The sequence below is a fragment of the Prunus avium genome, chromosome 1, assembly GCF_965620075.1.
Source record: "Prunus avium chromosome 1, drPruAviu1.hap1.1, whole genome shotgun sequence".
Lineage (NCBI taxonomy): Eukaryota > Viridiplantae > Streptophyta > Magnoliopsida > Rosales > Rosaceae > Prunus > Prunus avium.
The window spans coordinates 16,832,628-16,847,111 of record NC_142284.1 but is presented as its reverse complement, the minus strand read 5'-3'; the positions used below and the strand labels follow the sequence as shown (position 1 = coordinate 16,847,111).

The following is a 14,484-nucleotide window of genomic DNA, read 5'->3' as shown; positions in this document are numbered from 1 at the left end:
TTTTGTTCCCCATACGCCACATCATTAAAATTTAATCTAACGGATTTAAAAGTTGACACATCAAAAACTCAATTTACTCCTAATTAAAAAAGAATAAAAAAACCCTAACACCCAACTAACTGTAGTTAACGTCCTAAACCCTCTTCTTCTTTTTTTTTTCTTTTTTCTCCTTCTTGCTTCGTTCTGTCCTCCAGCTTTTTTTTTTTTCTCTTCTCCTTATTCACTTTCTGTTCTTCTCCCAAAACCCACCCCTCCCCACCACCTGCCGTTTTCTTCTCCACCCATTCCCCCATGACAACCACCCCCCACTCCCAGGCCAATCCCCCACCCAACAGACCCCTCATCCCTTCTATTTTTTTTCACCCCCGAACCCAGCATGAGGTTATTGGTTAATACATTTTTCTTAATTGTTTTTTTCACCCCCGTGTAAGTGTATCGAATCTAGCTTTAATATGTATTGGGTCCTCGGGACAAGAATTCTATCCTTTTCTTCCTAATTAATATGTATGGGAGAAAAAAAAAAGAGAGGAGGACAGAACAAAGAAGAAGAAGAAAAAAAAAGAGCTTTGGATGTTAACTATTGAATAAAGAGAAGAGGACAAAACCTGAAGCAAGAAGGAGAGGAGCACAGAACCTGAAGCAAGAAGGAGAAAAAAAAAAGAAAAAAGAGGAGGACGTTAACTACAGTTAGTTGGGTGTTAGGGTTTTTTTATTCTTTTTTAATTAGGAGTAAATTGAGTTTTTGATGTGTCAACTTTTAAATCCGTTAGATTAAATTTTAATGATGTGGCGTATGGAGAACAAAAGTATAGCAGATCATGGCAGAGAAAATCAGAGCAGAGGATCCGGATCCTAGGAGAAAATAGTTATTCTAATCAAATTTTGAAAGTTGAAAAGACATGGTTATATCACGATCGAATTTGTTGAATGCCGATGCATCTAATACCAAAATATCGATGACATATAATATAGTAATGTATATTGGAATGATTCTAATTTCAACTTTTCGTGTGTTTACTAATATATGAGTATTAGAATAATTTTGATTTTCAGATTTCTTCTGTTAGACGATAAATTCCGTAATTAAATACCCTCAAAATCAGAATTGAAATTAACTAGAGAGAGTTATTTATCTGATTCCCCTTTTCTATTCTTGATAAGTAAATATGTCATGAAATTCATATTTTCGGGCACCAGTAAGTAAGTAATCCCGAAAGTGAAAAGGAGATGGATAAAACCTTTTCTGTTCACCACTCTTTATCTAGTAACGATTTCACCTCCGACGGGTATTAATTAGTAAATACTAGACTAACCCGCATGGCCAGTCTCGAAACTTCAGGTGAATCTTCGTGCGCCGCTGCCCCCGACCACGTTCTCAGGTAAACTCGTCGACTCGTTCTCAGTTTTCAGTTCTGTAGTCTCGAAACTTCAGGTGAATCTTCGTGCGCCGCTGCCCCCGACCACGTTCTCAGGTAAACTCGTCGACTCGTTCTCAGTTTTCAGTTCTGTTTGGGTTTTATTTCATGACTTTTGTTCGGGAATTTCATGTGATGACTATATTCTGTGCTTCTGTGGATTTTCTGGGTTATATTTGTAATATGATTGAATTCCAATTGCATTGCTCTGTTTGTGTATCCACTGAATCTGTTTTCTGAACCGCATAGGCTTCAAATTGTATGTTCATTGAATCTGTTTATATATTTTCTAAGTGGCGCAATCTGTTTGTATATCCATGGAATGCTGAGTTAGAGTCTCTCTATCAGTGTAAGAAACAAACACAATGCTGAAGTTCCTGTCAAGGGTGAGGATTGAATTCAATGCCTTGGACCCACGTACGGCCTCGTGTCTGGAGTTCTTGGCACAGTGCAATGCCCGCAAGGCCAAGGAGTCCAACCCCTCCTGCGCTGTCCAAGTCAAGCGCCGAACCGATGATGAGCCGCCCAAGATCACCGTCACCTTCGTCAATGGAGTTGAGGAGGTGTTCGACGCCACCGCCACTCCCGCCCAGGACATCAGGAACATGATTCTTGAAAAGGGTCAGAGCCTCGAGACTGAGCAGATGTTCCGAGACGCTGGTGAGCCTTGGCCTGTTGTTATCCCCGCCGAGGAGCTCCACCAACCGGCCCCTGGTACCAAGGTGCGTAAAGGTTTTACATTTCTCTGATCGTTTTTTGCTTTTGCTGGTTTCTTTTGGGTGAACTGTCAGTGTGGCACTCCGTCGAACATCTAAACATGCAATGAATGAAAAGGTGGTTGGTTCAGTACATACTAGCACTGTTTCTTGTTGACTTGATAGTAACTACATGCTTTGAATCATTGGACTGTTGAAACTTTTTATTATTGGTGTAATTACCATTGTTGCTATTGCTGTGCTTGCTATGTGCACAATTATCCCTTTGCTATCATTTTTTATTCCTCCCAAATCCCAATTCACTCTTTTTTCTTTCTCCTTTTTGAGGTAAAGTTTATTATACAGATAAAACTGTCACAATTTTCATATTTTGCAATTGGTTTTATAAGCGTCTTATGCACCAAATACCATTACGATTACTGAATATTTTAGCCTGCAAATATTTTTAAGATGAAGCAAGAAGTTGGGAAATGGGGATATTGGGATTTGTTAACTAAAAAGAATCATATCGAATTTTAGTAGTTGCCTCACCTGTTCATATCAAAAGCCATATCGAATCATATCAGAATCCTCTTGCTTGTTATGTTTCTTGTGTTTTGTATGTGTCTGTGTGCTTCTGTGGCTATTGAAAGACGATTCTGTAGCCTTTTGCATTGCTTTTAGATAGGGGGATTGATTGAATACCACTATCTTATTACTAAATGCTCTTTCTGCTTAAGCCCTAGAAGGATTTTTTTGTTATCTATTGTTTCTCTCACGGTGCCATGCGTTGTTCTTTCAGCCGAGGAAAGCAGAAGAGAAAAAGCAGTAACCTGTTCTCATTTGATCAAACAGATTACTGGGGAGCGCTTGTATAGTCAAGTCTGCTAGATTTCAGTTCGGCGTTTCATTGGGAAAAGAGAATGCTGTATTGGAGTTGCAAAATTTAGACAATTCCGTCTTGTTGCAGGTTTGCTTCATTGTAGAAGCATTTGATATATTTAGCTGATGTTGAATCCTCGGAGTAGGAATTGTGGATGCTAGGAGCCATGTTTTCTTCTTCGTTTTTTTGACACTTTTGTTGGAGCTTACAGCCATTATAACATTGTTCTCGCCTGCATGTGAGAGAGCAAGTAAAATTGGGGCAAGTAATTTGAATAGATGGACGGCTAAGTGTCTCTATATTATTTTTGTAATCATACTCGATAATTGATAAAGCTAGTCTCAAGTCCTCATTTTTCTCCTTTATTTGTTTCAATTTTTATCAAATATATGTTTAGTCACAACAAACGTAGTTGTTAGTTTAACATGAGATTTTTATTTTTAATCTTGAAATTCATTTGGAATGGAAGTTTTTTAACATGAGGAATTTGAATTTTAGTTTTTAGTGTAAGTTGCTTCATTGAACTTCAAAGATATAGTAAATTTCAAAATTTCCCGTTATATTTTGACCCTTTTTTGGAACTTTGGGTACTAAACTTAAAAAACCGTAGCATGACATCCCAGCCCCCAATTTTGACCCTTTTTGGATTAGTGATAGTGAATCCCCCATTCTTGAAAACACAGAAACAACATTTTGACGTTTTCAAACTCAAGGCACAATTATGAATCAATTTTATGAAATTGATTTTCTGTGTTTTTCAAAATAACTCACCGAAAGAATATTTTCATTGTTTCTGATTTTAGAAAACGGGGAAATGACGACTGAAAATGGTACCTAACGGCCCCATAATTTTTCATATTCCGTTTTTGTTTCTCAATTTTATCGCAACAGTAAAGCGAACGGTAAATTTACAAAGACAAAAAATGAGAGGGTACTAAATAAATAAAGGGATCTAAATAGCAACACAAGTAATGGTGCTAAAGCATAATCATAGAGCACAACTGATCAAACTTGTGACTTGTCAATCAAAGTAGGCCAACAGATGCTTGTCTATTGTACAAAAAAGGAACAAAACACACAGTTGGATTGGGAGAGAGTATAATTTCTGTCCTTTTAGACAGCTTAGCTTGGCCAAAGCACGAAACAAAAAAGCTTGATGGCCTCAGCCAGCCCTCCGTCTAAGACCACTTTGCAAATCCCAACCCAACTACTATTATTATTATTGATCAAACATGAGATGTGAACACAACAACTTCAACAAACTCTGGCATTTCAAGGGGGGTGAGATAAACGAACATGTGTATACAGTTTCAATCTTTCGGGCCATTAGGCCTGAACACTAATTATACAATAAATGAAAAGGGGAAAAAATTGGAGGAATTACAACCATACTCTCAGCTAGGGGTACCCGTACCCTGACCTTTGTCTCGATATGCAGCCTCTAAGCATTCCTTGGCCCTGTGAACTTTTGACTGAAGGTAAAAGGTCCCGTTCTTGGCATTATTTTCGAATAAAGTGTCGTATCTCTGCACAGGTTTAAGAAAGAATTTTTAGAACCCGTTCAAAATGCATATATGAGACGGTAAACAAGATATAAATGTGGAAAGTATTTACCTTCATAACTTCCTCCCAAGTGGTTGTCTCTGAGACATTAAGAATCTGCCTAGCTTCTTGCTCTGTCATGACCTTGCTGCTTCTACGAACAGCATTCTGTAATGTTTCTTGAGCCACACCCGATTTTGAGGCATCTACAAGATACCACAGATAATTAAATAAGGGCCAGTACATCTAAAGTTGGTATGAAATTTAGCAGGGGCAAGGAAAAGAAAAACAAATTAGATCTAAGCTCTGCCAAATAAATAGTCTCCTGAGATTATGTTCGAGTACTTAAATATGTGCATACATCTATACTAGGTCACGACAGCAAAGGGCAGAAGGGGACCAATAGTACCTAAATGCACCGTTTGAATATATATATATATATTTTTTTTTTCCAACATTGACCTGTAATCTGTACAGGAACAATTTCCTTGGCTATGTGGTTATTTGAGCTGCACCTTATTTCTCCTTAAGGATGGAGGTCAAATCTTAAACAATGAATTTTCTGAAGTTCCAGCAAATCCTTGCAAAACAGTTTGGCCTCTATTTCTCCCCAACATCACAGGCAACTTTGTGACCAACAGATAGTGAACTTATTAAAGCATATCTGAATCAGAGTTTGTAATCAGAAATACAAAATCTCCATTTGAATCCATTATTATAGGCCACCACATATTTTTTCTCACAGCATTAACAACCCATTTCACCTTCCTCCTCTATCATCATGTCATGCTCAACTAAAACAAAGAATCGGAAAGAGATCATAATAATATAAACAAATGCAAAAAATAGCTTTCGCATTGTCAAAACTAGATAAAATAGGCCAGCCCAATTCAAGAAAGTTTAGACCATTTGGCAATTTTAATTTCCTGATAGAACAGAAACCTCTTGATTTACCTGTGGGATAGGACTACCAGACGAATATATACTAAATTTTTTCAAAATTCAATAGATAACTGAAACTAGTACTATTTTAATTTGTTCTATTTTGGGACCATTCTGTTAGATGAGCTAGAACCTTAAACAAACATAACTACATGAGCCACAACAGTCAACAGTAACTTACCGAATCAGTATAAAAGCATGATTACCAAATCAGCTACATAATGTTGCAAAAAAGAAAAAATTATGGGTTAATGACCGAAATGGTCCCCCAACTATTGCTCCAGTATCATTTTGGTCCACCAACTAAAATTTTCATTTGAACCGTCCTTAAACTCTTTATTTTGTATCAAATTGGTCATACCGTTAAAGTCTGTCAATTTTGCAGTTAAATTGAAGGGTAAAACTGTCCATATGAATTAAAATATTAATAAATAATTAAAAATTAAAGGAAACTATTATAAAACTTAGAAAATTTAAAAAATTGAATCTCACCAGCCACCTACTGTAGTCCACTCACCAGCCACAGCCCCCACTCCATAACAACTTACATCATCTGATACCAGATCCAAACCCATATGGCCAAACTACCCACACCTTTGAATTAACACACATCTCCCAAATATCCAATCCACATACCCATCAATCTCTCCATCTCTCTCTTTGAGATTTGGGTTTGTTTTTCAATTTTTTGATTGATTTTGATTAGTTATCACAGTGGGGGTTTGGATGGGGAGATAAATCTTGGGTGGATTTGGGGTGATGGGGGTGGCTTCGATGGTGGTTGGAAGGATGTTGCGGTTGAACTAGGGGTGGGGGCCGCGGTGAAACTGATGTTGGGTGTGTAGAGGAAGTTGGGTGGCTGAAGAATGGTTGGGAATGATTTGGTTTGGTGGTGGGTTGGTTTTTGATGTGATTCTTTTGATTGATTACTTGGTTTGGTTTTCTGATTTTATTTCTTGGATGTTGATTTTCTTAGTTTGATTTGATCTGTTGTGCGAAGAACCAGAAGAAGGCAGGGAGTTGGGTGGTTTTGTGGTGATGAGGTGAGGGATTATATGGACAGTTTTACCCCTCAATTTAACAACAAAATTGACAGACTTTGACGGTAGGACCAATTTGATACAAAATAAAGAGTTTAAGGACGGTTCAAATGAAAATTTTAGTTGGTGGACCAAAATGATACTGGAGCAATAGTTGGGGGACCATTTCGGTCATTAACCCAAAAAACTATGCTAGAATTACAAGCCACACATTGAGTTACCATGACCAAAGAAAACTTACTTTGAAGCGCCTGACGATATGCTTGAACTAGAGCCCTTGCCACTATACTAGAACCCATCACAATTAAGTTAGCAAGAATCTTTGCAGCCTGCACAAATGCATGAGCAAATGACATAAAGAAGACAATCTAATGAACATGAAGTCAAGAGAAATTAATGTCATTTTAAAATCAATGCTTCCAGCATTGACTCTCTCTCTCTCTCTCTCTCTCTCTCTCACACACACACACACACACACACACACACATGTTCATGCAAGCATGCACGCACTAAACTTGATGAACACAATGAAATGAAATCAATTTGTGATAGTGAACTCTCTGACCTTGTTCCATCTATTCCTATCATCATGTCACTAAACACTCAACAAAAATGCTTCTCGGAGGAAAAAGGAAGTTCAAAATCAACCAGTGACATTTTCACCTTAACCATGCTCATCTATGAAACTATTTATTCTAGACAGTGCATCAAGTAAAACAACAAAAATGGTCAATGCTACCAAAAAATAATAATTTTGTTTCTTTAATGAGCATCACAGATTTTACTAATCTTCTGTATATCTATAAAACATGCCATAGCGAACAAGCTTTCCACTGGAAAGCAAACCAGGTGTGTAACCAAAACAGCACACAGTGACCAAATAAACCTGAGGTGCAATCCCAAAATGCCAAGCCAAAATAAAAGAGAGTCTAAGAGGCAGGTGGCTTCCAAATTCCAAACTGCATCAATGAGTACAAATTTTATATCCCAAAAGTTCAGCTAAGCACACCAAGAAGCAGAAAAGCTAATTCTACCCCAGAGCCCTTTAACTTCCACCCTATTATTTTCGAAAATCCATTTATCTCATTCCATCCACACTACCCACACGGTAGCCATCACACAACTCCACAAGGCTTTTGGCTTTCCCCCCAACCCGTCCTCCAAAAACAAAATGTTTCTCAACAAACAAAGAAAGGCACAATTTGGGTAGGACTTCAAAGAAAATAAAAAATATATCACAACCAAATACTTCAAAAGAGAGAACTGGTCAGAACTTTGAATCACTAATGGACTTCAGTATTGATACTTTACACTCATAAATTTTTACCCATTTATTTTAAAACGCCTGTTATACAATCATGAAAACCATTTATTTTAAAACGCCCCATTTTATGGGCAGATCACAAACCAACAACCTTTTACCACATTTCTATTGTTTTTTCTCTATAATTGACCTTGAACCATACATCTCAGACTGGTAACCTGATTAATGATCTTAAGAATGAATCATGACATTCTAAATACATAAACTCCATTCAGACAAACAATTCCCCATCTAGACACTGCATTTGGCTGGATGGGCATATATGTTGATTCTGGAAATTTTCCCAAGGGGTCTAAAGAGAGAGTCAAAATGCTGTTTATTATTCTACCATTGCAAAAGAAGTTAGGCCACTAACAATTCAAGATGTCCTAGAAATAAAAAGTAGACAAATTTTTGGATTATTATTAAACCTTAATGTTCGGATAGAACTCAGTTTGAATTCAACCCAGCCATCAACCAGCCAGTATTAAAATTAAATTGGGAAACAAATATACTCTCCTTTACATTAAAAGATAAATTTTTGTCGATTTAACATCTACAATAAGCATATCAAGCACCTCAATGCTCTACCTTTACAGGAAGAAAAAACATCAACATATTTGCACACATGAAATATCGTCCCAAAACACCGTAGACAATCTTGAATTGTTAGTGGCCTAACTTCATGTTTGAATTAACGTATAACCATATCAAAAATTTGACAAGTCTCACAACAAGTTTGCATTTCCAGGCGAGAACCGCGAAATAACAAAGAAGAGAAGAGGAAATGGAGCATACCATAGCTGAATAGTATCAAATCGATCACTCTATCTGTCTTCTTTTCCGTACAAATTAGGGTTTCCAATTTCTTCTTGTTCTTCAGAATTTCGCATATGTTGTTTTATTGATGTTTGGTTGATGGGTTTTGCGCATAGGAAGCGAAAAACTTCGCGAGGCTTCGGATCTCCTGTAGCCAAATATACTTTGCCCTCTCTGTCTCCTATCTACCATTTTGACACGTGCACCTTTACTTAACAGAGCCTTAACACTGTTAAGACTTATAAAAATAAAAATTATTATATCAGATAAAAACGAGAGTGTTTTTGCTCACTACTTTAACACAGGGTGTCTCACCACCACTCTTCTTAACACTTGACACGTGCCCGTAGGAATAACCACGGTTCCACAAATACAAAGTTAATTATGATTATGCTCATAGACACGTGTCAAGTGTTGAGAAGGATGATAAAGGTACATGTTCAGTTAAAGTGGTGAGCAAAAATATTTTCAATAAAAACGGCTCCCTACTGCTCCTACTTAAAAGAAGAGAGAGGTTTTTACTTAATTATTTGTTTATAATTAACAGTGTTAAAGTCTTGTTAAGTATATGAGGTGATTTTGAGGTGATAAGGGAAATGTGTTCTCTTCACGAAATCTGAATAGTCTTGCTATTTATATATATAAAATAATGCACACATAAAATTTTGAGATGATTTTTTAAAAATCTTTTTATACAAGTGGTAGAAATTGAATACATGACCTCTCGCATGAGTAAATGCTATTTACCATTGGAATTATAACCTTTCCTCATCTAGTTTTTTATTTTTATTTTTATTTTTGAGAGAAATGTGATAGATTGTATTTATAATTTAGGCCTAAAGGCCGTCAGACACAAGGGCCAATACAAATACAAATAATGACATAGGGTTAATACAAATACATAAGCACAATAACAACAAATGGTTAATCCAAATATGGAGGAGTCTGCCCTAAACCCTAATTAACAACAATCGCACAATGTGTACCTCCCCTCATAGCCACACATGCCAAGTAAATTCAAACATGAAAGTCATAAGCCAAAAGTCTCAGCACCCAAAACTACAACTGCAACTACAACGTTTAAACTCTCACAAGTAAACCTACAAGTAGAGAAAACAAATACGCAACAAACTAAAAATGAGTTGATGCATTTAGTACACATAAAAAATTGCAACACACAACAAGTAAATAAAAGTCGATCTACCACTAGGGGTGGGCACGGTTCAGGTTGGACCGATTTTTGCCTCAAATTAGAACCGATCAAATACTATTCATCCGGTTTGGATCGGTTCGATTTTAATTAAAAAATTTCAAAAACTGTCTGGTTTGGGTTGAATCAGTTTCGATTCGGTTCGAGTTGAACTAGATTATAAAACTTATTTTTTAATACAATTTTCAACTGAAAATTTATTTATTTTTACTTGAAAATTAACAAAGTATTCAATTTCATATAAAAATAAATATTAAAGTTAGAAAAGAGAGATATTTTGAAATTGAACTTGAATAAATATTAATTATTAGATTAAAAATATAGCATTAAATATAAATAAATATTGAAATTATATTTTTTTTTATTTGACCGGTTCGGTTTGGCCCGGTCCGATTTTTGAAGACATGAAATCGGATCCAAAACCGGTCCAAACCGATCCAGTTCGATTTTGACCGGTTGTTGACTTTTTGGTCAACTCGATTTTTTTCCGGTTTGATTCGGCTCGGATTTCAGGTTCGCCGGTTTGAGTGCCCACCCCTATCTACCACCATGTCATCACCAAGACAGCCACGCAACAATCAAACTCAACCATGAAGAAAGGGTTGGGGGGCATGGGCGAGGAGCAGAGGTGAGATGGGATGGAAGGTCTAGGAGGTTAAGGAAGGGAGGGATGGAAGCCACCAACCCTTAAGGGGGCAATGACTGAAACTTTTCTCTCTTGACCCAAAAGCCTCTGCCAGGTTCAGTGGAGATGTTTGCTAAGGCTCTTGGTGTAGTTTTTGGCACCATTTATGATGTGAAATTCATGGCTCGCTACTGCCAAGGATTCTTTGGCGGTGAAATTGGATTGGCAAGGGTAGCCAAGTTTCTTGATGTTGAGCGTTCTGGTGAAGCTCATCAAGCTGGTTCGGACAACTTGTTGACTGCCACTGTGTGGTTGTTGCTCCTATGATCCTCCGTCGCCCTTGCTTTCCTGTTGCAGCACCTCGTTGTTGTAAATTTAATAATTATAATATTAATTAAATATTATAATATTTAAATTTATGGTTGAGTGAAAAGATACAAGAGTCAGTTTTGCTCGAACAATTGCATTATTTCAAATGCAATTGATATTATTTGTTAGCATTCAAAAGCAATTGCTTTGTTGAATGCGGTTATCAAATATAGAAGCATCTTTTGCTATCAAAAGTTGTGTCTATTGATGGATACCTGATGGGTTCTATATAAACCCATTACCTTCTTCTTCACAAATAAGGAGTTTTCCCCACTCGTGCTATGTTAGAGTATCAGTCTTCAAGTTTCCTTCCTAAGTGTCTTGAGAGTACAAATATATAATTGGTTCGCCAGAGTTTTAAATTGAAGTGCTTCAATTTAGGATTATTGATTGTTGAATCCTGGGAGATGGACGCCTATAGAACTGCAAGCACAAGGGCAGGGGCGAAATTTGTCTTTAGGACATTGCAATTCTTGCAAGCCTCAATCACTAAAGTTGTTAGTATTTCTACTTGTGTTTGTTGATTTACATTAATTTCATGTAAATTTGTTATTGTATTTGGTTATTACAATTTTGTTGAGAATTATTATCATCTTCAAATTCATATTTTCTATTGTTCCACCAACACTCATGTCTATGGTTCTCGTCTCATTCATAGTCCTATTCTTCCCACTTATGTACACATGTAGTTAGTTTTGTAAATTCTGATTTTTTGGAGTTGGTGAACAGTCAAGTGACTAACTGGCTGATCAGTATTCATTTTGTATGTCCAAGATTGTTTACACCAAAAGATTATAATACAATTCTTTAATTTCTGCCAAAATGTCCTACTTTATTTATTTATTGCCAAAGTAAATGGGTTGTTTTTCACCTAGTTTCTGACTGAGATACAAGAAACTTGCATCTTAAGCTCTTGTTTTGAATATGAAGAATGTAAGAGCTTGGAATTGCAAGTCTCTTTAACGTTTAAAGCTAATTTCCCTTGATCCCCCCCCCCTCCGCCCCCCCCCCCCCCCTCCACAGAATGTAACACCGATCATTTTGTATAAACAAACTATTTTTTACAACTACTTTTTCGCCATTCTTTCCACCATTTTCTGAACATCCATAGTATTTTAATCCCATGCTAATATGTTTCTTTCTATGATCTGTTGCTAGATGTTTTATCTTTCTTTCCATTGCCATGCTTTATGGTTTTCCGGATATAATTATTTTGTTCTTGTGGTAGGCTACATTAGAGCATCTATTAGCGATGGTACTTCATATATCGTCTTCTGCTGTCCTAACTTTTGGTTATGACACTCAGGATAGTAGCCAATTCGAAGCCATGTTCAAAGTGTAAGCGACCTATTGAAAAAAACCAACGGTGCATACACATGACATGCACACCACCTAGCAAATTTGAATTGTATGCTTCTTGCTTGCATATTTTTTTCTTTCATGGAAATTGATAGTAGTTTGAAAACAGATCTGATTAATGACGAAAATGAATATTGTTTGAGGGAACTTTTCTATTGCTTTTGCTCTTATATAGTTAACTTTGGTACATCTTGTTCTAAATGAATTATATGTATCATGCACGCTATGCCTTGGTGCATGGTCAGATCATGGTGCGAGGACAGGTGGTTTCTATGCTTGTAACCGCTATGAAGTAGCTAAGCAAGAGGGAGAGATACACTCATTAGAGCATGTCCAGCGAGGGGCTGAGCCCAAGGCTGGGGGGGGAGTGGAAAAAAAATGAAGCTCCAGCGGTCAGCCCAAGCCCGGGCAACCTGGGGGTCCCACCAACTCGGGCTGGCCCGAAGGCCAGTTTAGCCTGAGTTCCAACTCGCGGGTTGGGTGACGTAAGCGCTGACGTCAGCGAGCGGAATCAATTTTTTTTAACGTTGGTGCGTGCAATGCACGCGCCAACGGTAAAAAAATTTGAATTAGCTTGTGCTAACGTCGTGCTGACGTCAGCCCTACGCGAGCACCGACGGCTAGAAGACAGGTGTCGTAACCTGGGCGCTCCAATCTGCTTCTCTCCTCCAATCCAACGGCTGGCATTTTTTTGGCAATAAAATTATGAAAAAAAATACTAAAAAATTCTGATTTTTTTTTTCTATAAATACCTATCAATACCCTTCACTTTCAACACCAATCCTTATACATTTTATTCTACTTCTACTATTATTCACTCTTTATTCAACATTTTCCTCTCTTTCACCTTGTATTTTTTTTTTCTTATTTTTATGGCTTCTTCTATCGAAACCGGAGGGGCGTGGAGCACCATGGAAGATGTTTCCTTGTGTGAGGCTTGGCTCCAAGTTTGTCATTGTCCCGTGACAGGCAATGAGATGAAATTTTTTCATATGTGGAAAAAAATTCATGCCGAATTTTGTGAAAAAATTCCGGGGTCGACTCATACGGAAATGACATTATCTAGTAGGTAGAAAATTCTGAATAAAGAGTTGGGAAAATGGAGAGATGCGTTGTCAAAAGCGATGGAAAACTGTAGAAGCGGGGAAAATCGTACTAACGAGGTAAGTATTTTGTAATTTTCGTTTCATTAAGTTTAATGTCCTAATTTATATATTTTGTTAATATTTATTGCATTTTCAATATTTTGTTAATATTTCTTGCAAATTAAATATTTTGTTCATATTTCTTGCATTTTAAATATTTTGTTAATATTTCTTGCATTTTCAATATGTTGTTAATATTTCTTGCATTTTTAATATGTTGTTAATATTTCTTGCATTTCCAATTGTTTCTTAATATTTCTTGCACTTCCAATTTATTTGTAAGGTTAATTGCATTTCCATTTGTTTTTTTTTTGGTTACTTGCATATCCAATATATTTTAAATATTTCTTGCATTTCCATTTTTTTTTGTTAAATAGATCATTCAAGCACATATGTGGTTCGGTGCAACCGGGGGTGGCAAAAAAAGTTTCAACCATCATGAATGTTGGGAGGTGGTGAAATATTGCAAACGCTTCATAATTATTCCCAAGGGTCCCGCCGTTGTGTTAAACGAGACGCCACTCCGTGATTCAATGACATCAGAGTCACCTCTCGATTCCCCTATGAGTGAAGACTCACCCATCGAAAAGGAGCCGAGGCCCATTGGCCGAAAGGCTGCAAAGGCAAAAAAAGCGGGTAATTCAAGTAATAGCAATTCAAAGTTTTTGGAGGAAATTGCAAGGCAAAATGCCATAAGAATTGAACTGGAGCAGAAACGCCAAGATAACGAGATGGCAATTCAAGCCGAGTTTTCACGAGAAAGGGAGTATTTGCTCAAAAAAGATACGGAGAAGACGGATCGGGAAACCATGGCGATGGATACAAGCCATATGTCCCCTGAAACAAAACAATTTTGGAAGCTAGAACGCAGGGATGTTATGAGAAGAAAAAGACTTTTCCAAGATGATGGGCCTAGCAACACGGATTGGTTAAATGATGAAAATCATTAAATTAGTTGGCATACCTTTTATGTATTTGTATTTTTCATGTTTTCTATTAAAGTTGTTGTAATTCATGTTTTTTTATTTTAGTAGTAGTAATTCTTAATGACTTGTATTGGATTTCTTTATTTAATAAACAAAGCATTCAATAAAAGACCTTTTTATTCAACATATTCCATACATCAAACAAAACATA

The 14,484-nt window shown here is 36.8% G+C and overlaps 2 protein-coding genes across 3 annotated transcripts; one reads left to right on the top strand and one right to left on the bottom strand.

Annotated features, from left to right (window-relative positions):
- Positions 1-1,189: 1,189 nt before the first annotated feature.
- On the top strand, positions 1,190-3,358 carry LOC110769285 (uncharacterized). 2 transcript variants are annotated; one of them, XM_021973228.2, is made up of 3 exons: positions 1,190-1,472; positions 1,750-2,137; positions 2,913-3,358. In XM_021973228.2, exons 2-3 carry the CDS (start codon positions 1,781-1,783, stop codon positions 2,940-2,942), a joined length of 387 nt encoding a protein of 128 aa, XP_021828920.1. In that variant the 5' UTR covers positions 1,190-1,472; positions 1,750-1,780; the 3' UTR covers positions 2,943-3,358. The 2 variants fall into 2 exon arrangements, with proteins under 2 accessions (XP_021828920.1, XP_021828919.1); XM_021973227.2 differs by having other exon boundaries at positions 1,194-1,472; positions 1,764-2,137.
- Positions 3,359-4,181: 823 nt separating this feature from the next.
- LOC110769284 (mitochondrial import inner membrane translocase subunit PAM16 like 2) lies at positions 4,182-8,777 on the bottom strand. The gene is made up of 4 exons (XM_021973226.2): positions 8,619-8,777; positions 6,759-6,846; positions 4,608-4,741; positions 4,182-4,519 (listed from the first exon to the last, which is right to left on the bottom strand). The coding sequence occupies exons 1-4, from the start codon at positions 8,619-8,621 to the stop codon at positions 4,388-4,390; spliced, it is 357 nt and encodes a 118-aa protein (XP_021828918.1). The 5' UTR covers positions 8,622-8,777; the 3' UTR covers positions 4,182-4,387.
- Positions 8,778-14,484: the final 5,707 nt, after the last annotated feature.